At 45.4% G+C, this 22,877-nt stretch overlaps 1 protein-coding gene across 1 annotated transcript in view; it reads left to right on the plus strand.

Moving 5' to 3' along the window:
• The window catches only part of FAM171A1 (family with sequence similarity 171 member A1), a 138,895-nt gene that overhangs the window by 111,392 nt on the left and 4,626 nt on the right, over positions 1-22,877 (plus strand). The window contains exon 6 of the mRNA XM_025396845.1: positions 17,770-17,886. Within this exon, the coding sequence (XP_025252630.1) occupies positions 17,770-17,886 (117 nt within the window). The remainder of the gene's footprint in view (positions 1-17,769; positions 17,887-22,877) is intronic.

Here is a 22,877-nt window from a genome sequence, read left to right on the forward strand (position 1 = left end):
TGTGACTTAAGGCTGTAGTCATCTCCAGCAAGGTTCAGCTGGGACTAGTGAGTGTGACTCACACGGCTGAAGGCAGGCCTCACTTCCTTGCTGGCTGTTGACCAGAGGCCTTACCTCCTTACCACGCGAGCCCCTCCATAGAGCTGCTTACTACACGGCAGTTTGCTTTCCCCTGAGCAAATGATCCAAGAGTAAATAAAAATGATATAGGCCGGGCGCGGTGGCTCAAGCCTGTAATCCCAGCACTTTGGGAGGCCGAGGCGGNGGGTGTCAAGATGTATGTGAGGGGAAGGAATTAAAATGAATTTGTAGCCAAGCACAGTGGCTCACACCTGTAATCCCAGCACTTTGAGAGGCCAAGGTGGGCAGATCACTTGAGGTCAAGGGTTTGAGACCAGCCTGGCCAACACAGTGAAACCCCATCTCTACTAAAAATACAAAAATTAGCTGGAGCCGGGTGTGGTGGTGGGTGCCTGTAATCCCAGCTTCTCCTGAGGCTGAGAATCCCTTGAACCTGGGAGGTGGAGGTTGCAGTGAGCCAGGATTGCACCATTGCACTCCAGCCTGGGCGACAGAGTGAGACTCTGTCTCAAAAAAATAATAAAAATAAATAAATAAAGTGAATATGTATTGTGCAGTGACCAATTTGACCTTTGAAAGAAGCAGTTTTCCAGCCGGGCGCGGTGGCTCACGTCTGTAATCCCAGCACTTTGGGAGGCCGAGGCGGGTGGATCACGAGGTCAGGAGTTAGAGACCATCCTGGCTAACATGGTGAAACCCCGTCTCTACTAAAATTACAAAAAATTAGCTGGGCGTGGTGGCGTGCGCCTGTAGTCCCAGCTACTTGGGAAGCTGAGGCAGGAGAATGGCGTGAACCCGGAAGGCGGAGCGGAGCTTGCAGTGAGCCGAGATTGTGCCACTGCACTCCAGCCTGGGCGACAGAGCGAGACTCCATCTCAAAAAAAAAAAAAAAGAAAAGAAAGAAGCAGTTTTCCTTCCCGTGTCTGGCAAAGGAAGTTTTGTTAGTCAGGGTAAATACCTCTTAGCTGAGCCTTTCTGGACAGTAAGAGATGATCATGTTAGCTCTATTTTACAGACATTTACCCTTTCTTTATCCTGTAACTGGGGCAGCAGATGGCTGTCTGATGTACAGGTTGTCAGACTGACATCTGACTTGTTGCCCTGGGGAATGGTCACAAGCAAACCAGGTCAGTGGTTTGAATTTAAAGCGATGGACATCAAGTGGCAAAATAAATAATAAATAAAGATTTATGGATCCTGTATTTGATAAGTTTCTGCTGTTTAATGGCAACCTGGATTATAGGATTTGGATACTCTCATTCTAACGAGATGGTAGAAATAAAAGCATATTCTAAGAGGGAAGCTACATCGTAGAATCCAGTTTTAACTGCCTCTCCAAAACACAGCATGAGAGTATGTGTGGGTTGCTATAGAAATGGTGGTTACTGAACCAGCCTCTTACCATGTACGATGCATTCGTGTCAGGCTCTCAGGAATACCCACTCGTAATTGGCCTGTAGTAGATTTGTCTCCACTTCAGACAGTGAATGTTACGGCTATGATGAACTCATTTAACTAGTCCTTTTACCTAAGTCACGGACAACTTACCTTTGAAGGTGGAGCGTGATTTAAAATACAGATCTAAGATTGTTTTTCCATTTCATTGGGTTTTTAATTGAGTTGGGGGGGAAGGGCAGCAAAGAGTGGGACTTCTTACAGCACAAGATTATGTTTGCAACGTGAAGAAAATGAGAATATTATTGAACATGTAAATGATGGGCTTTGGGTGATAATGCCATGTGAATGCAGGCTCATCAATTGTAGTGAAGGCACCTCTCTGGTAGGGGATATTGAGTCTGGGCTGTTACGTGGGATATCTGCACCTTCTGTTCAGTTTTGCCGCGAACCTAAATCTGCTCTTTAAAAAATAGTCTTCAATGAAATCATTATTATATTAGCTTATCTTTGTCTCTATATATCACAAGCCACATGTCTAGGTGAAGTAACCCAGATTGGAATACTGAGGTGGGTGATTGGATTATAGGAATAAACATTACTGCACTGTGCTCCCAAACGTTAGAATGAAAGAAGGGAGTTCATTTCTCTACCAAGTCTGTGAGTAGATGTGTGATGTGATTTTAGAACCTTAGGCATCATCTTTTATTTTTTGAAAAAGAATAGATGCAGTAGTTCAGGGCATTCAGCAAAGGAGGAATTCAACTTACCTAAGGTAATATCAACATATCCCTAAGAAAGCTGTTATTGGAAATAGGCCTCTTTACAGTGGAAATATTCAGAGTTAAGACTATTGCTTAGAAATAAAGAAATAATTCTCAGGAACAGTGTCTGTACTTTCCCAGATGTCAAAATCCCTTAGGGGTGAATGGGGCTTTAATGAGACCAGTAGGGGGAAAAGGGGGCAGCGTGCCTGCAAAAAAAAAGCGATAGAAGTGATCACAGATAGCAAAGAACACGGAGAGCCTGGGACTGGTTTGGGTGCAATGGCAGTTCAGTGAAAACTTTGTTTCGCCAAAGATCTTGGCAGCCAGGCCGTCAGTGGTGGTTGGTCCTTGGAGATGCCAGTTGGTATCTGTTGCCACTGTGGACTCAGCATCGCAGTGTCTCTGTACGGCTCCTGTTCTCCGACAGAGAGCAGGAAGGCCGGGTAGCGCTGGTCCTGCCCCTGGGAGAAGAACCAAGCCGTGATCTCAGAACATCGACATTTGTTTTTCAGCGTTGCCTAGCAACTCAAAAAATAATCTTGTATGATCAATCCATTCCTAGGAATCATTAAGCCTTTTGTGTTTGTCTCCCCCAAAAATGAGAACTTTCAGAAAATAATAGCATCACATTAGTTCTAGTATAATGGGGTTCAGGGGGCACTTTCGTTTAAAAACCCTATTCTTAGGGACTTAGGTCTCTTAATGTATCATTTTATGTAGAACTACAGCTTCCCATGCTTAGTATAGCCTCTTTTGTGGTCTTGGAGTTGTAGAGGTTTTATTTTATACTTCATTCTTAGTCACCACTCACGGAGTATTCACTTTGTGGATTATCCGTGTCAAATTCGTGTCTTCCTGTGGACTTTCCCTGTCACCCAGGAGCCTCAAGGCCCTCTTAGTTTGCTGCTATTTGACCTGGATTTTTTTTTTCAAGTCAGAGTCTCACTCCACCTTCCAGGTTCAAGGAGTTCTCCTGCCTCAGCCTCCCTAGTAGCTGGGACTACAGGAATGTGCCACCACACCCAGCATATTTTTGTATTTTTAGTGGAGATGGGGGTATCACCATGTTGGCCAGCATGGTCTCAAACTTCTGGCCTCAAGCGATCCTCCTGCCTCAGCCTCCCAAAGTGCTGGGATTACAGGTAGTGAGCCACTACACCCAGCCTGGCCTGGATTTTAAGGACAGCATCTAACACACTCATTCTAATATTAACCTGGATGAAAAAGAACTAGGAAAGTAAAGCCACTTTATTTCAGAATTTAGTACTTGTAAGTCTCACCTGGTTCCAGCTGCCTCCACTTGAGTGGGTAATTAAAAGGTAGAGTATTTTTGATAGATGTGAATATTGCACTGAATGAGACACAGCTCATAGCATTCGTGAACAGAATAGAGGCCGCGTGCAGTCCAGCCACCGAGACGGCTCAGTCTTGAATGCTGGCTCCTCCTCCGGTGACTCGGTGTGTGGTCTTGAGCAAGTCCTTTTTCCTCTCTGGGCTTCAGTTTTCTCCGCTGTAAAATGGGGATCATAATAGCCCCAGCCCCTCCCTCATAGAATTGTTGTGAATGGAGAGTGCCTACCACAGAGCCTGGCCCTTGGAAAAGGCTCCATATGTGTTTGCCACTCTTATCATCATCATCGCTGCGATTATTGAGCCCACATGCAGTGTGTGATTTTTTTTTTTTTTTTTTTTTGAGATGGAGTCTCACTCTGTCGCCCAGGCTGGAGCGCAGTGGAGTGCAGTGTCACAATCTTGGCTCACTGCAACCTCTGCCTCCCAGGTTCAAGCCATTCTCCTGTCTCAGCCTCTCAAGTAGCTGGTATTATAGGCACCTACCCAGCTAATTTTTGTATTTTTAGTAGAGATGGGATTTGGCCATGTTGGCCAGGCTAATCTCAAACTCCTGTCCTCAGGTAATTGGCCCACCTCGGCCTCCCAAATTGCTGAGATTACAGGCCACCACGCCCGGCTCAGGGGCTACTTTTTAACCTCTCCTTTTTGTGCATGGCAGTTGCTGCCTGGCAGTTCGAAAATGAAAAGTCCCTCTGATCAGCCGGGCACAGTGGCTCACGCCTGTAATCCCAGCACTTTTGGGAGGCCAAGGCAGGCAGATCACAAGGTCAGGAGATCCAGACCATTCTAACATGGCGAAAACCCGTCTCTACTAAAAATACAAAAAAAAAAAGAAAATTAGCTGGGTGTGGTGGCAGGCGCCTGTAGTCCCAGCTACTCGGGAGGCTGAGGCAGGAGAATGGCGTGAACCCGGGAGGCGGAGCTTGCAGTGAGCCGAGATCTTGCCACTGCACTCCAGCCTGGGCGACAGAGCCAGACTCCGTCTCAAAAAAAAAAAAAAAAAAAGAAAAAAAACCGTCCCACAATCGATCAGACTGGTTGCTAGCCTACTTTTCCCCTCCCGTAACCCAATAGACTGCTATGGGCTACTAGACTGAACCAGTATGGAACTGCTATAGGGTATTTACACCTCAGAATGTTCTGTAACCAACGCTCCTGAGCCTCTTGCTGTAGCCTGCTCCCACTCTGTGGAGGGTACTCTCATTTAAAATAAGTCTCTGCTTTGGCTGCCTTGCTTGTGTGTTTTGTCCAATTCTTTGTTCTAAACGCCAAGAACCTGGGCAACGACCCTCAACGGGTAACTATTTGTCATCAGGTACACCATTCAGTTGATGTTTTTAATTTGAAATTTATTTTGAAACTGTAGCTTTGTTTCTTGTTTCTTTTGTAAGTTTGTTTTGGCTTTATATTTTTGTGTGAGCTATAATCTCTTTTATATTAGCACTCACTTAACACGTGATTTTTTAAAAGAAGATCAACACTTTGTTTTTTTTTTTCCTTTCTAATGTAGTTTTGTGCATTCATCCTGCCTGAAACTTCTTAAGTTCTGTAAATGTTAGGAGAGGGCCTGTCCTTGGGAAATTACTCATGTCTGTGGACCTAATGCTTCTGGCCTCAAATATGAGATCTGTAAAATCTCCCTTCCAAGGTTGTATAAGACCTAAGTGTAATCATTTACATAAAGCACCTAGTACACTGCCAGCCATGTATCACATTTTTAATGTCGTGGTTCCTTGTTTTTGAGACAGAGTCTTGCTCTGTCATCAGGCTGGAGTGCAGTGGCACGAACTCAGCTCGCTGCAACCTCTGACTCCCTGGTTCAAGCCATTCTCCTGCCTCAGCCTCCCGAATAGCTGGGATTATAGGCACATGCCACCATGCCCAGCTGTTTTTTGTATTTTTAGTGGAGATGTTTTTCACCGTGTTGGCCATGATGGTCTCGATCTCCTGACCTCGTGATCCACCCACCTCGGCCTCCCAAATTGCTGGGATTACAGGCATGAGCCACCATGCCAGGCCATCGTGGTTCTTTTTGCCACTACCTTTGAATCACCCCTTTAAAATTATTTTTACACACGCACATACACACACACCCTGAATACAGCCGGCATGTGCAGAATGTACTTCACTAGAAGCTTCCACAGACGCGTCTGGCTTGCCCCTGCAGTATGCCGTGTACGCGTAGTTGTATCTTGCAGCCCAGCCATTTCCAGTATGCAGTTTGAAGTTTTCGTAAATTGAAGGGGAAGACAAATAGGATCACAACTTAGATCCTTTAGGAAAAAAAAATTTTTGTTGTTGTTTTGTTTTTTCTTTTTGAGACAGAGCCTCCGTCGCAATCTCGGCTCACTGCAAGCTCCACCTCCTGGGTTCACACCATTCTCCTGCCTCAGCCTCCTGAGTAGCTGGGACTACAGGCACGCACCACCATGCCTAGCTACTTTTTGTATTTTTAGTAGAGACGGGAGTTTCGCCATATTGGCCAGGCTGGACTCAAACTCCTGACCTCATGATCTGCCCACCTTGGCTTCCCAAAGTGCTGGGATCACAGGCATAAGTCACTGTGCCTGGCCTTGCCCAATTTTTAATTGGCTTATTTTCTTATTGTATATCATGTACAATTTTTGTATATTTCTTATTGTATATTATGTACAATATAATTTTTTGTATTTTTAGTAGAGATAGGGTTTCACTGTGTTAGCCAGGATGGTCTCGATCTCCTGACCTCGTGATCCACCCGCCTCAGCATCCCAAAGTGCTGGGATTACAGGCGTGAGCCACCGCTCCCGGCCCAAAAAAAAAAAAAAAAGGTTTTATCTATTCGTTCTTAGCTGAGCTTATCCATTAGAAAAACAGGTATTCCTACAAACCAACATTTTACACCATTATTCCCAAAGCAGCCCTGGAGGTGGGGGGCCCCGGTCTTTATCAGAAAGGAACTTTAGCTCAGTAGAATTGTCTGTTTCCCACACTCATGGGATGTCCTAGGGAAAGGGGAGACACAAAACGTGATTTCTTCAGACTCCAAATCCCCTTCCTTTCCCAGTTTATCAGATTTTTGTGGATTCCCACTTCAATGCCAAGACTTAATGTGGTTGAATAGAATAATGGGCTGATCTGAGAATGCAGAACAACCACCCGTTCCCAGATGTGTTTTGTTTGGTCCATACGGTTGGTTTGGGGATATTTGTTTGTTGTGTTTGAATTTACTGCCAACATTAAAAAATGGGAAGATTTCCCATGAAATTCTATTCCTGGCTTCACTTAGGAAAAAAAAAATCAAACAGTTCCTTCGGTCAGCAAATATTTATTGAACATCTTCTCTGTGCCAGACATTACTCTGTTGTAGGCTCTTGGGATAAAACAATGGCAAAACAAGCCGGGGAAGGGCCCTATAATTACAAAGCTGTTGTTCTAGAAGAAGGAGACCAACAATTAGCTAGTTTATTTCAGATGGCAGAGAAACAATTAAGCAGAGTGATGGCGGAGAGAGTCATTAGCTGGTCACAACCTTTGGAGAAGTGATATTTGAGCTGAGATCCTAACAACACCCAGAATCCTAATGTGGACTTATCTTGGGGACAGGACATCCCTGGCAGGAACAATGGTCAGTGCAGAGGTCTCAAGCTTGGGACCAGCTACGTCACTAAGCAACACGTCCCTCTAGGCAAGGACACAATGGCGTCTGTAGTCATTTGAAATTTTTGTTGTTGTTGTTGTTGTTTTGATATGGTCTCATTTTGTTACCCAGGCTAGAGTGTAGTGGCATGACCATGGCTCACTGCAGCCTCGAGCCCCTGGGCTCAAGCGACCCTCCTGCCTCCACCTCCTAAGTAGCTGGGACTACAGGCACCTGCGACCGTGGCCCAGCTAATTTTTTAATTTTTTATTTTTTGTAGAGATGTGGTCTTGCTGTGTTGCCAGGACTGATCTTAAACTCCTAGGCACAAGAGACTCTTCCACCTAGGCTTCCCAAAGTGCTGAGGTTGCCGGCATGAGCCACCACGTCCAGCCATCTGTAGGCATTTGAGTGCACTGACCCTTGGCCTGTAGTCTGACAAGTGACCAGATTCCTTCTTGAGTATATCAGACATATTTCTGAAGTTGCTTCAAGCCCTAGCCACCTAGTGAACGCACTACAGCCACATAGTGGGAAATGGCATTAGGGCATTTTGTGGGTGTGACAATTCTGTCTGACAGAGTTGCCACACCCACAAACGGGCAAATAATTTAGAGAGGCGTTACTACTCGGAGATCTGCTGATGAACGGCACCTGCATCGCTGGAGCTTGTTGGAACTGCGTTCTCAGGGCTGTGCACAGTGGCTCACACCTGTAGTCCCAGCGTTTTGAGAAGCCAAGGCGAGAAGATCGCTAGAACTCAGGAGTTTGAGACCTGCTCAGGTAACATAGGAAGACCCCCATCTCTATAAAAAATAAAAATTTAGCCAGGCATGGTGGCACGTGTCTGTGGTCCTAGCTACTCAGGAGGCTGAGGTGGGAAGATCACTTGAGCCAGGAGTTCGAAGCTGCAGTGAGCTGTGATTGCACCACTGCACTCCAGCCTGAGTGACAGAGAGAGAACCTGCCTAAAATAAAATAAAATAAAATATAAAATAAAATAAAATAAAATAAAAAACTGCCTTCTCAGGCTTTCCTCCAGACCTCTGGATCAGAACCTGCACTTAGCAAGATTGCTATGTCAACAAGCTCTTTAGCAAGCGTCCTACCACATGTCTCCAGATTTGTCATTTCTCTGTCATGAGAACACCCAGTTATTCTCTGTAAATTATCTGTTATGCTGTCTTTTATTCTGAGGATTTTTCCAATGCAGGGGACTAATGCCTGTGCCACCCGCAATCCTTGTGTGCTCCCCACCCAGTCCCCTTCTGACATGTAATTGCAAGATGGGTATTGGCCTCGGTGGGTAATTAACAAAATTTCTCTCCAGATGGGGCTAATTAGCTTGTATTCTGACCTACTTTCAGGAAATGTATATATATATATATCTCTATTGTAAATTCAGAAGTCTCTCATTAAATTTTATTAATGCTCTTATGTATCCTAATACCTCTAGCTATCTATTTAAGGAATAAGCTTTCTATAAGTCTGCCAGTATTTTATGGTTTCCCATAACTGCTTCTTTCCTAAAACTCGTTTCAGTAAGTCTTATGACAGCTCAGCTAAAGCTTAAAGGAAAAAAAATCAGTTGCTCAAATTTAAGAATCTTTCTCAAAAACTACCTAAAAATACCCAGGGAATGTGTTGCAGCTGAATACAGTCATCGTGTTAATTTCTAATATTCAACACATTCATGATTTCATGCTTCAAACAGAAGGTCATTGGTTACAATGAATTGCCCTTAATTTTATTCTTGTTTAAACCAGCCCTGAAATGTACTTGCCCACAGCTATGAGAATCCAACCATCTGCACATAACTTTTGCTCTTCAGTTTGATTGCTTTCAACAAGAAGGATTAGATAATTGACCACCGGGCAAATACTTTGCTATATAATTAACAAGGAATGTTTACTCCTGACATATTTCATCAAAAAATAATTCCAAAGAAGGAAACCTAGCTACTCAAAGCCATAGACTTTAATTTGGAAAAAAAAGAGGACTACCCCACAGTGTCATAAATGTAGAAACTGTCACTGTTTCTGCCATACTGAAGAATGTGGGTTAAGGGCTGATGGCTTTTTATTTGATTTTAATGTGATTCTGTGCTGATTTTGGTGGTTTTTTTTTTTTGTTTTTTGTTTTTTTTTTGAGACGGAGTCTCGCTCTGTCACCCAGGCTGGAGTACAGTGGCCGGATCTCAGCTCACTGCAAGCTCTGTCTCCCAGGTTTATGCCATTCTCCTGCCTCAGCCTCCCGAGTAGCTGGGACTACAGGCGCCCGCCACCTCACCCGGCTAGTTTTTTTTTTGTATTTTTAGTAGAGACGGGGTTTCACCGTGTTAGCCAGGATGGTCTCGATCTCCTGACCTCGTGATCCACCCGTCTCGGCCTCCCAAAGTGCTGGGATTACAGGCTTGAGCCACCGCGCCCGGCCAAATGTGCTGATTTTGTTAAAGCACACAATAACATAGACTTAGGTATTGATAATTCTATATATACAGTTGGTAGAAACTTATGGAGATTATTGCTTAATGCAGATGAAAGCCCTAGGAAGCAAGTCATCTGTTTTCTAGAGAAATCTAGCATGTTCAGGGATCTAGAAAGGCCTGATGGTGATGATGGTGATGGTGATGATGGTGATGGGAGTGACAGTGGTGATAATGGTGATGGTGATTATGGTGATGTTGATAATGATGATGGGAGTGACAGTGGTGATAATGGTGATGGTGATGATGGTGGTGATGGTGATGGGGGTGACAGTGGTGATGATGGTGATGGTGATGAGGGTGACAATGGTGATGATGGTGATGGTGATAAGGTGATGGTGATGGGGTGACAATGATGGTGATGATGGTCATGACGATGGTGATGATGGTGGTGGTGATGATGATTATGATGATGATGAGTGTTTGCCATGGATCTGAGAGGTGCATACATCTTAAGAAGATTATTCCTCAGACGAGCTAGTGCTCACTCCATGCTAATTATTCAGCCAGAGCCATGACAGCCCAAGAAAGCTAGTGATTAGGCAGAGCCCACAGCTGAAAAATGAAACAACAGCAGATTTCCCCATCCGAGACCATGCCTGCACCAGCACAAGTGACCTTGCCCCCCATCCTAAATGTTCCCAAGTCTTTCATTGAACGAATGTAGCTGTAGGAGTAGAAATGGCTATATTTCACAGTGCGGACGGTCACGTCTTCATTGATAGAACTTTTGGCAATAGGATTTCTGAGTGGCTGTGGAATTTCTTTCCGAGTCCCAGCGTATAGACCTAGTAGAATTCACTCCAGCCTCTTTCTGGAAAAATACATCCATTAGAATACATTAGCTGCAAGAAGTAGAGTACCCAGCTACAAGCGTTTAAATGACGAGGCCATTTAGTGTTTACATGACAAAGAAACATGAGGCAGGTGGCTCTAGGATTGCACCAGTGGTTCAGCGATGTCACAGGGACGTTCAGCTTCTCTTCTGTGTCATCCTCAGCATGTCCTCGGCGCACATGACTAGGAAGTGGCAGACTTGGAAATCACATTTAGAATCATGTCAATCCAGGGAAGTCATCTGTATGGTCCATTGACCCTTTATTCGGCTGGGTGTTCATCTGCCCAGCATTCTGAGGTCTGACGTGCTAACAGATCTCAGCATAAGAACAGTCACTTGGGCTGGCGTGGGGCACATGCCTGCAACCCCAGCACCTTGGGAGGAAGAGGCAGGAGGATCACTTGAGCCCAGGAGTTTGCGACCAGCCTGAGCAGCATGGTGAAACCCCATCTCTACTAAAAATACAAAAATTAGCCAGATGTGGTGGTGCATACCTGTAGTCCCAGCTACTCAGGAGGCTGAAGTGGGAGGATCACTTAAGCCCAGGAACCAGAGGTTGCAGTGAGCCAAGATAGCAACACTGCACTCCAGCCTGAATGACCGAGCAAGACTCTTTAAAAAATAAAAAAATAAATAAAAAATACTCCTACTTTGTTCTTGTAGTTTGGCTAATCTCTTTCTTAAAAAGAGATTTTAAGCATCTCTTAACATGTGAGTTTCAGGTATGATTTTCTTTTCAAAATCAATAGTGCTTATAATATCAGGTCTGTTTGCTTCTTACCCAGTGGTGAGAAGGTAATTGGCTGCTATCGGGGAGTTTCCAGGCAGAATAAATGTGCCGGACAGGAAAAGCCAGGTAACTCCGAACTCCTTAGACCATATTCAAATCAGACATTGTTTTGAGCTCTTTTTCATATTTTAGAGTTCTTTTCTCTTTTAATGGCCATTTGTTAAATTTTTGAATTCACTTTTCTTTATACTTTGCAAATAAAAGTTGATTTCATTACTGGTTGGTAACCAAGCAGGAAAGCAGCACACTTGGTGATTGCTGGGAGATACCATCAGATCTTGCAGGACATATCTTTCCTTGCCTGTCAGTTGTTATGTATAATAATCATTGTAGTTAAATGCAGCTTCCAAATTAAGAATGCATGATGCTTTATACCCAATGAACCTTGCCAGCTGGATGCATTACTTATTTTCAAAAAATTAGTAAGATATTTCAACAAATTGTTTATTCTTGAAAATATCTCTTGAGTCTTTCCATTGTGTAAGGTGTAACTCTAAAGAATAACTCAAGGCTGGGCATGGTGACTGATGCCTATAATCTCAGCACTTTGGAAGGCAGAGGAAGGAGGATCACTTGGGTACAGAAGTTCAAGACCATCCTGGGCAACATATTGAGACTCTGTCTCTACAAAAAAATACAAAAGTTAGTTGGGCATGGTAGCATGTGCCTGTAGTCCCAGCTACTTGGGAGGCTGAGATGGAAGGATCCCTTGAACACAGGGGGTTGAGGCTGCAGTGAGCCATGATTGCACTACTGCACTCCAGCTGCGTGACGGAACAAGACCCTGTCTCAAAAGAACAACAACAACAGCAAAAATGACAATTCAGACAAAAACTGATCTGAGAGTGTGGTGTGGAAGAAAACAATACTGAACTTGGATTTCAAATACCACTGTTCTGGCCAGGTGCAGTGGCCCACGACTGTAATCCCTACACTTTGGGAGGCCAAGAAGGGTGGATCACTCGAGGTAAGGAGTTCGAGACCAGCCTGGCGAACATGGTGAAACCCCATTTCTACTAAAAATATAAAAAATTAGGGCCGGGCCCGGTGGCTCACACCTGTAATCCCAGCACTTTGGGAGGCTGAGGCAGGCGGATCATGAGGTCTGGAGATTGAGGCCATCCTGACTAACATGGTGAAACCCCGCCTCTGCTAAAAAATACAAAAAAAAAATTTAGCCAGGTGTGATGGTGGGCGCCTGCAGTCCCAGCTACTCGGGAGGCTGAGGCAGGAAAATGGCATGAACCCGGGAGGCGGAGCTTGCAGTGAGCCGAGATCGCACCACTGCACTCCAGCCTGGGTGACAGAGTGAGACTCCGTCTCAAAAAACAAAAACAAAAAAAAAGTACAAAAAATTAGCCAGTTGTGGTGGCAGGTGCCTGTAATCCCAGATACTCAGGAGGCTGAGGCAGGAGAATCACTTGAACCCAGGAGACAGAGGTTGCAGTGAGGTGAGACTGCACCACTGCACTCCAGCCTGGGCAACAGAGCGAGACTCTGTCTTAAAAAATATATATATATGGCTGGGCGCGGTGGCTCATGCCTGTAATCCCAGCACTTTGGGAGGCTTAGGCAGGCGGATCACGAGGTCAGGAGATTGAGACCATCCTGGTTAACACAGTGAAACCCCATCTCTACTAAAAATACAAAAAATTAGCTGGGCGTGGTGGCAGGCGCCTGTAGTCCCAGCTCCCCGGGAGGCTGAGGCAGGAGAATGGTGTGAACCCGGGATGCGGAGCTTGCAGTGAGCTGAGATCTAGCCACCGCACTCTAGCCTGGGCGACAGAGCAGGACTCCGTCTCAGAGAAAAAAAAAAAATATATATATATATAAAAATATATATATATAGAGAGAGAGAGAGAATAGATATAGGTATATAGAGATTTATCACTGTTCCATATCTGATTTTGTCCTCCTGTCTCTCACACTTCCTGTGTATGTTATTTCAGACAGAATTGTAACAAGGTTGTGTGTTTCCCAATAGCATACAACTTCAGGTGGGAAGCTGGGGGGTTGGTGGTGGTGGGGGAGCAGAGTTGATAACAGAACACTGATAACAAGTTATAAGGAAGAAAAAAAAGGAAATAAACATGAGGGTAGGCGGGAGTATTCAGCACAGGAGCAAACAACTTTTAATCCCCACCTCTGTATTCTTAAGGACATTCATATGTCAGAACCTAGCATTGTAGTTGATCATAATTATGACCCTGAGGGATGAAGAAAAGTCAACATTGTATTCACATTCACAGGACAGGGGGAAATGATGCTTTTTAGAATTTTTGTAAATGGCCTTTTCAAGTTTCAGCAAAGAGTCAGGTTATATAGAAGAGTAGCTCCCAGATGGTTCAGGAGGTGTCCTGGGGATGGCTCTGGTGGGGGGTGGGGGGACATCTCTTTGCCCTCATGCAGAGAAGCTGACCTTTTATCTGTTTCATATGTTAGTTTCCGCCTAAGAATCCATTAAAGAGGGAGTTCAAATGCTTTAAAAACTATTTGATAATCAATTATCTAGAAATTTCAGTAATGCAGAATTTCATTCCTTGATGCTGCCAGAGAGATCACCCTGTAACCTTCACACACGTGCAGTCCCGGTAACAGGCCCGGCCATAGGCATTGATTGGAACAGAGAGGCACATGTCATTGTCCAGCCACCTCCTAAAATGCCAGCTGCACGACCAGGTTGTGTAGCTGCAGCGGTGTGGCTTCTGCAGGAAGAAGCCAGGGTTTCTGGGGTGAGGAAGGAGGAGGCTGTAAGGTCCTGCTTGCCTTCACCACATGACCTTGCCTTGAGTCTGCAAGTCCTAGCAGCCACCTCGGCTGCCTGCTTGTGCAGAGGACACTAAGAGGCAGTGGTAAGCCTCTGGAAGAGGCTGGGAAGGGCAGAAAGAGACGCTCAGGGTGAAGGGGGCTTGAGCAGGTAGCCCAACTGGGCTGCTGTCACATTAGGGACTGCTGTCTGTCAGACCCCAAGGAGACAGGCTTAAGCAGGACAGCCCTCTGGGCAGATGTCCTCACCCAGGAGCATCCCGAGGTCTCCATACTCAGAGGCAGGTGGACTGACTTAAGAGGCCTTGCAGTGGAGCTTTCTTTGGTCCGTGCAGCAGGAACAACCTGGTTCCTCCCTTGCTGTGTCTCAGCAGTACCTGAGGCTCTCACCATGTGATGAAAGGGCACCCTTCCTGGTTGCAACACCCAGTGATCCCATATTCGGCAGAAGAGACTTTGCAGAGGTCTGTGTGCTCTGCCATCCGGTACCACCAGTAAAGAATCCTGGCCAGGCCGGGCGCGGTGGCTCAAGCCTGTAATCCCAGCACTTTGGGAGGCCGAGACGGGCGGATCACGAGGTCAGGAGATCGAGACCATCCTGACTCACATGGTGAAACCCCGTCTCTACTAAAAAATTCAAAAAACTAGCAGGGCGAGGTGGTGGGCACCTGTAGTCCCAGCTACTCAGGAGGCTGGGGCAGGAGAATGGTGTAAACCCGGGAGGCGGAGCTTGCAGTGAGCTGAGATCCAGCCACTGCACTCCAGCCTGGGCGACAGAGCGAGACTCCATCTCAAAAAAAAAAAAAAAAAAAAGAATCCTGACCCTGGTGTCCACTGTTCTGGTGGTGAAACTGTCTGTATCCCACAGTGGCATCAGGATTCTGCCATGAGAAGCATGTGTTTCTAGTACACAATTTGTTAATTCCCGTACTCCCTGGGGCTTATTTCCTCCCACAAAACACGGAAAGCATGAAATGCTTTTGCCAGTAACAGCACGATTGTTGAAACCCCGAACAGTGTTGCACTTTAGCCATGGTAGGCTCTTTCCCAGCTGGTTCTGTTCCCTTTAGTTTGAAAGGGCAGCATCCCAGGCGTGGTCACACTGCCATGGGGATATCCTTCCCTGCCTACCACACCCAGCCTTTCAGAGGTTACCAGATATTATTTTTTGATTGCACCTGTAGCTTCCACTCATTCTGAAGTTCTCTGGAGTTCCTACTCTAGGCATATCTCTAGGCACTCAGAAGAAGACAAAAGCAACACAAGACACAGGCCACACCCATGGAGTTTACAGTCTAAGAAAGGAGATAAGACTGAGGGCCACAGGCTGGCCACCAAAAGCAACATGTGTGTTTGGCAAATGGATGATGCAGTAATACTTGCCCAGGATGTGCCGAGACACAGAAGACCCATGTGTCCTAGAAGGGCCTCTGGAAAAACACTGGGCTTGATTTGAATCTTGAAAGACTGGGTAGATTTTTGGAAGAGAGAAAAACTACATGAGGTTGGAGCTACATTTGCAGGCAGAGTCACAGAATGGATAGAGGTGTGCATTGTGAAGACTGCCTAGCAGGAACTAAAGAGGTGTATGTATACTGTTGCCCAGGCTGGTCTCCAACTCCTGGCTTCAAGTGATCCTCCTGCCTTGGCCTCCCAAAGTGTTGGGATTATAGGCGTGAGCCACCATGCCTGGCCCCTTTTCCTCAAACATCTTACGTTGTCGCTCCCCTAGTAGAGTAGCCCTGTAGAACAGGGTGATCTCTAGGAGGGTGCACTTCGGGAAACGGACCAGAACCGGGCATCCCTTCCCTCATACCCGTTTGCAAAACCTTGCTTACATTCTGCTCTTTCTGGAGCCCAAACCCGCTGGCACAGTGATCCAGCCTGTGGCACGGGAAGGGGGCGATGCCGAGCCCTTGCTGATGCCCGACCTCTCCCACCTGCCCGCTGTGTGCAGCTGCCATGTGAGCAGAGGAGCGGCTGCAGAGGAGGCGTCACCAAGGGCCTCTTCCACCCACTGCATTAGAATGTTGCTATGGCAACTGATAAGGCCTCGAAGCAGCCCAAGTATTGTTTCTTTCTTCAGGGGGAAAAAAATCCACTACCGCCACCTCTGCATGAGGCATATAGCTAAGCAAGGCAAGCATTTGGGTAGAATACAGGCATGAGTCACAGGATGACGATTGGGTCAACGATGAACTACATATACAATGGTGATCCCCTAAGACTATAATTCTGTATTTTTACTGTACCCTTTCTATGTTTAGATACACAGACACTTCCCTGTGTGTGACGGTGGCCTATGGTATTCAGCGCAGTCACATGGTGTACGGGTTTGTAACCTAGGAGCAATGGGTTAGACCGTGTAGCCCAGGTGTACAGGAGGCGGCACCATCTAGGTTTGCATAAGGACGTGCTATGATGTTCACACAGCGATGAACGATGCATTTTCAGAATGTATCCCAGTTAAATGACACATGCCTGCGTTTGGTGCACAGCTGGTCTATTTAGGCCTTACAGCCACAGGGTCACCCACGTGGCCATTTCAGGTGGGGGTGACTATAGGAGGGAGGTGAACTGCGCAGGAGCCCTGTGTATGCCGCGACATCTCCATGCTGATAGATCAGGGTGGGTGCGCGGGCCGTCTAGAGGTTCGCCCCGCCTCTCCCTGGCCTTCTGCCCCCACAGCTGCCATCGCAGGCCTCAGAGCAAGGCTCTCTGCAGGTGAGCCCAGGAAAAGGCATCCATTTTTGGCTGGGAAATAGCCCAACAACCTTGGGCAAGTTCATCCTCTTCAGTGAGTCTGCTCCTAGAAACTTCACAAAGTAAAAATGCAATCAAATGCTGGGAAGGTTGCTAGGAAATGCAGCGTGGTAGAGCAGAAGAAATAGCACAGCCTCGAGGTCAGGCAGCCCCAGGTTCTTTTCCGCTCTTGGCCACCGAGAGGCCTTGGAAAATTTTTGTAACTCACCAGTCTTCAGTGTTGTGGTGAGAATTATAGATGGTGTATTATAAGACACGTATGCTGCAAATAGCTAGTGCATAGTAGGTGCGCATTACTCTCAGATGCTAGCTAATGTAATAACTGGGAGATACAGCAGAGACCTTGACGTAGTTGGCGTTTCCCAGCATTGGAACCAACTGGAAGCTTTTAAAACTGCTCACCGAAGCCAGGGTTACTGGGTGAGGATTTGCAAAGATGGGGTGAAGGGATCTATTTTTTCAAAACACCCCTAGGTAATTCTGATATAGCCAGTCTGCAGTTCTGGATAGAAAATTTGCTCAAGGACAAAGAGCTTGAATGGAGCCTGATTTCCCCCTCTCTTTTCACTCCCACCAGCCCCCATCATGCTACCTTTATTCTGCTTCTGAGGTCCAAAGGCTTCTGCTACAATCGTCTGTGTTTGGAAAGAGGGGTGTTTGATAAAGTGGCTGAAAGTAATTTAATTGAGAAGGCAAAGGAACACTAAAGTTGCTCATCTTTCCCTGAAAGGAAATTGAAAAGAATTTCTGCAGAAAGCTGCCTGGGGTCCCTAGATGACACTTTGGCCACCTCAGTTATCTTATAGGTCATAAACGTGACATTTAAGATATTTAAGATGACTTACAATATGCTTAAGCCTTACAAAGGAGCTTGGTGTGCTTGTAGCTAACATCTCTTTCTCAATTCCACAGGAACGTGGCTGAAGAGCGGTCTGGGTCTTGTGCACCAGGAAGGCAGCCAGCTGACGTGGACGTACATTGCCCCCCAGTTGGGGTACTGGGTGGCCGCCATGTCCCCTCCCATCCCAGGTAACACGGAGCCAACACTTGCGATGATGCGGCTCAGTTGCTTTGGTCTTTGAGGGTTCAGGCTAAGTATGCTTTTGGAAATAACTTCAACAGGGAGATCACATCTTATTCAAAAATGGCTAAAAGTCTGAAAATGAAATGATGGAAAGAAGGTATTTCGTGGGGGTGGGGGACTTCTGGTTGGAAATATTCCATCTAGGGTAAGAATAATGCATAGAAAATAGTCTTGAGTGCCTGTTTGGTTCAGACAGCTGCCGTAGGGAATTCTTCATCAAAAGCCCACAGAGACCAGCAAGATCTCCTCCCTAATTCCTGAAACAGCTGTGGCCTGGTGTAGGCACACATGTAGGGAAAAGCACTCCACAGAGATGCTAGTGGGAAGTCACCATTGAGGGCAGAAAGCCTGGTGGGACATTTCCAAAAAGGCTTAAACGCAAACCAGTTGCTTTGTGTCTAAGAGAATCTTCCCCTCCATTTAGGATATGTCCATTAATGCATATCTTTCAGAATGTGACTAACAGTTTATTTTTTTAACCTATGTTAAACCCATAAATATTCTAGAACTTTTTTTTTTTTCAAAATAGTCATCTCAGGAGAATTATTTCCAGCAATGGCTTCTGTTGCTCAAGCTGCCTTTAGAATCTATATTACTTGCACTGCCTTTAGCCTTCATTAGTGAATCTCTTTCTTGGTGGCAAATCTGTATGCTCAAATGGCAAATCTTTATGATTTTTCTTTTTAAACACATCTAAAAGTCATGCACATTCAAGACTGGTGAATAAAGCAGGTGACTGAGCTAGGTCGAAATGTGCTGTGATTAAAAGGTGTCTCTTGCAAATGAACCATGAAGGCAGTTCTGAAATGAAAGTTCAAATATTTTAGCAATGGAATTATCACTGGAATTAGCACTTAGACTCACAAAGTAACTGATTTGACGGAGGTCTTTCCTGAACAGATGTTGAAAAATGTGTCACAATGACTTTATATCACCATGCTAAGAAAATTTACACTTCACATCTGTTTTAAAAGTAATATGTTTCCCTTAGCTGGGTGCAATGGCTCACGCCTGTAATCCCAGCACTTTGGGAGGCCGAGGAGGGCGGACCACGAGGTCAGGAGTTCGAGACCATCCTAGCCAACATGGTGTAACCCCGTCTCTACTCAAAATACAAAAATTAGCTGGGTGTGGTGGCGTACACCTGTAGTCCCAGCTACTTGGGAGGCTGAGGCAGGAGAATCGCTTGAACCCAGGAGGCAGAGGTTGCAGTGAGCCAAGATTGTGCCACTTGCACTGCAGCCTGGGTGACAGAGCGAGACACCATCTCAAAAAAAAAAAAAAAAGAGTAATGTGTTTCCCTTGATGGTACTGTTTTTGTCGTGATATAAGCATGAACCACGCACAGAAATGTCCCACGCTCTGAATCTGAAATACCTAGATTATGACTGAAGAGGAACAAAGGAAGGAAAAGAAACATCTTAAGTACCAAAATAAATGCCATAAAGCCCATGCATTAAAGTGAACTTTAATTTTAGATGTATTTCAGTCTCAGCTCTCAGTTTTCCCATCTTGCAGATTAGTATATGCTTTTGTGTATGTTTTGGTTTTGTTGTTGTTTGTTTGCTTTTTGAGATGGAGTTTCGCTCCTGTTGCCCAGGCTGGAGTGCAATGGCATGATCTCAGCTCATTGCCACCTCTGCCTCCTGGGTTCAAGCGATTCTCCTGCCTCAGCCTCCGGAGTAGCTGAGATTACAGGTGTCCGCCACCACACCTGGCTAATTTTTGTATTTTAGTAGAGGTAGGGTTTCACAATGTTAGTCAGGCTGGTCTTGAACTTCTGACCTCAGGTGATCCACCCGCCTTAGCCTCCCAAAGTGCTGAAATTACAGGCGTGACCCTCTGCGCCCTGCCATTATATGCTTTTGTAAGGCAGGATGAAGGAACTGCCAGACGTAGGTCCCCTTGAGAGCTTCCTAGCAGTGAAGGAAGAGACTCAAGGCTATAAAAGGCATACACCGGCCAGGGCATGGTAACTCACACCTGTAATCCCAGCACTTTGGGAGTCAAGGCAGGAGGATCTCTTGAGCCCAGGAGTTCAAGACCAGCCTGGGCAATACAGCAAGACCCTATCTCTAAAATTTTTTTTTTAAATTAGCCAGGGATGGTAGCATTCACCTGTAGTCCCAGCTACTTGAGAGGCTGAGGCAGGAGGATCCCATGAGCTCAGGAGTTCAAGGCTGCAGTGAGCTATGATCATGTCACTGCACTCCAGCCTGGATGACAGAGTGAGACCCCATCTCAAAAGTAACACAAAGCATACCCACTACAGCCTCTAATGGTATTTAATGTGGGGATACATATGTCAGTCATCTCACAACCCACCTTTATAACAACAAATTACACTAATATTGGACTTTTATGAACTCAAAAGCAACAACAAAATAATGTAGGTTGTGTTCCTTAACTCCTTGTTTAAGAAGGAAGTGAAATATAGCTGTGAATTTTATAAAGAATTGCACTGGCAGAGGTTAAAACAATAATGCTGGCCGGGCGCTGTGGCTCATGCCTATAATCCCAGCACTTTGGGAGGCCAAGGTGCGCGAATCATGAGATCAGGAGATCAAGACCATCCTGGCTAACACGTTGAAACCCCATCTCTACTAAAAATACAAAAAATTAGCCAGGCGTGGTGGTGCACGCCTGTAGTCCCAGCTACTCGGGAGGCTGAGGCAAGAGAATTGCTCGAACCTGGGAGGCAGAGGTTGCAGTGAGTCGAGATCATGCCACTGCACTCCAGCCTGGGTGATAGAGTGAGACTCCGTCTCAAAACAAAACAAAACAAAACAAAAAAATAATGCTCGGAGTACTTAAAGGACAAAGCATCAGTATTTGGAAATATTTTTACGTGTACCCTAAGTGTCTTGGTGACTCCTGACAAAGCTTTGGTACATCCGTGGAAATTGTCTTTGCATAAAAAAAAATTGTTTCTCTGGGCCAGGCGCAGTGGCTCACGCCTGTAATCCCAGCACGTTGGGAGGCCAAAGCAGGTGGATCACGAGGTCAGGAGTTCAAGACCAGCCTGGCCAAGATGGTGAAACCCCATCTCTACTAAAAATACAAAAATTAGCCAGGCATGATGGTGGGCACCTATAATCCCAGCTACTCAGGAGGCTGAGGCGGGAAAATCACTTGAACCCAGGAGGCGGAAATTGCAGTGAGCTGAGTTCACACCACTGTACTCTAGCCTGGATGATAGAGCAAAGACTCCGTCTCAAAAAAAAAAAAAAAAAAAAAATTATTTCTCTGAACAAGTAAGCCAGTATTTAATTGTCAGTTATTTTTCCAATTTTTGTAAACTTTAACCCCCTCCTCCCACTCCACTGAAGTAATTATATCTGAAAGAGAATGGTGTTTCTCATGAATTTAAGTAACATCACTGTTTTCAAAAACTGGTAAATCTTGGGTTTATCTAGGTCTTGAATTAGGAGATTTGTCCCCTTAAGAAGATTTTTAAAGAAATCTATGTCTTAGAATATCAAAAATCAAAAATAAGCAAATGGGTGTCTGTGGTGTTTAGTAATCAAAACCATGCTACTCTGAAATAATATGAAACCAGTTCATGGCCGGGCGTGGTGGCTCAAGCCTGTAATCCCAGCACTTTGGGAGGCCGAGATGGGTGGATCACAAGGTCAGGAGATCGAGACCATCCTGGCTAATATGGTGAAACCCCATCTCTACTAAAAAATACAAAAAACTAGCCGGGCGAGGTGACGGGCGCCTGTAGTCCCAGCTACTCGGGAGGCTGAGGCAGGAGAATGGCGTGAACCCGGGAGGCGGAGCTTGCAGTGAGCTGAGATCCGGCCACTGCACTCCAGTCTGGGCGACAGAGCAAGACTCCGTCTCAAAAAAAAAAAAAAAAAAAAAGGAACCAGTTCATTTTGACCCATGTATTCGTACACTGCCAGAAACTCGGACACTAATAAATACCTAAATATTGGCATGTGTGGGGAGGTTTTTGTTGTCGTTGATCTGTTGTTAGTAACATTAAGATAGATTTGTACTACTATGGAACATAAAATGTGAGTTAAGCTACCTCTTGGGATTGTTTACAACATAAACTTAAAATATTTTTACCTTTGGTAACCTTATGTATAAGTTCTAAAGAGATCTGTGGCCATGTAAGGTTAGCTATTTTGAAAAGGCATAAAAAAGATCTTGTTTTTAAAGATGGTTATCATTTTAGTCATATTTGATACCTGTATTAAGTTTTAAAAGTTGTTGACTTTTTTAAGTCACAGGAAATTTATGTCATACATTTAAACTGGTTTATTTAGACTAAGGGCTCTCCAGACAGTAATGATTGACTGCCCGGGAAAAGCAAGAATAAAACTTTGTGGGTTGTTTTTTTTTTTTTTTGCTCCCCTGCAATATAAAATTCCCAGATAGTCAGGCCATCTTTCTGAAGGTGAGAGTCCCAGTCATTAAATCATCATGCATTCATTTTCTTGCATTAAAAGATCACATGGCTGGGCACAGTGGCTCATGCCTATAATCCCAGCACTTTGGTAGGCCGAGATAGGCAGATTGCTTGAACTCAGGAGTTCAAGACCCTCCTGGGCAACATAGTGAGAGCACTGCCTCTAAAAAAATATACAAAAACTAGCCAGATGTGGTGGTGCACGCCTGTAGTCCCAGCTATTCTGGAGGCTGAGGCAGGAGGATTGATGGAACCCAGGAGGTCAAGGCTACAGTGAGCCATGATTATATCATTGTGTTCCAGCCTGGGTGACAGAATGAGACCCTGTCTCAAAAAAAAAAAATTAAAATAAAAAGGCCATGTATTTCAAAGAAGGCACATGCTACCAAGTGAGGCACACTTCTCCGCTTAGTGGGGGGCCCTTGACGTAACCACATCTTGTCTTTGAGTATTCAAAGTTCTCCTGGCCATGGGAGCTTCCATAATAGTCGTGCTAATCACTAATGCAATGCTGGT

The sequence above is a fragment of the Theropithecus gelada genome, chromosome 9 (assembly GCF_003255815.1).
Source record: "Theropithecus gelada isolate Dixy chromosome 9, Tgel_1.0, whole genome shotgun sequence".
Lineage (NCBI taxonomy): Eukaryota > Metazoa > Chordata > Mammalia > Primates > Cercopithecidae > Theropithecus > Theropithecus gelada.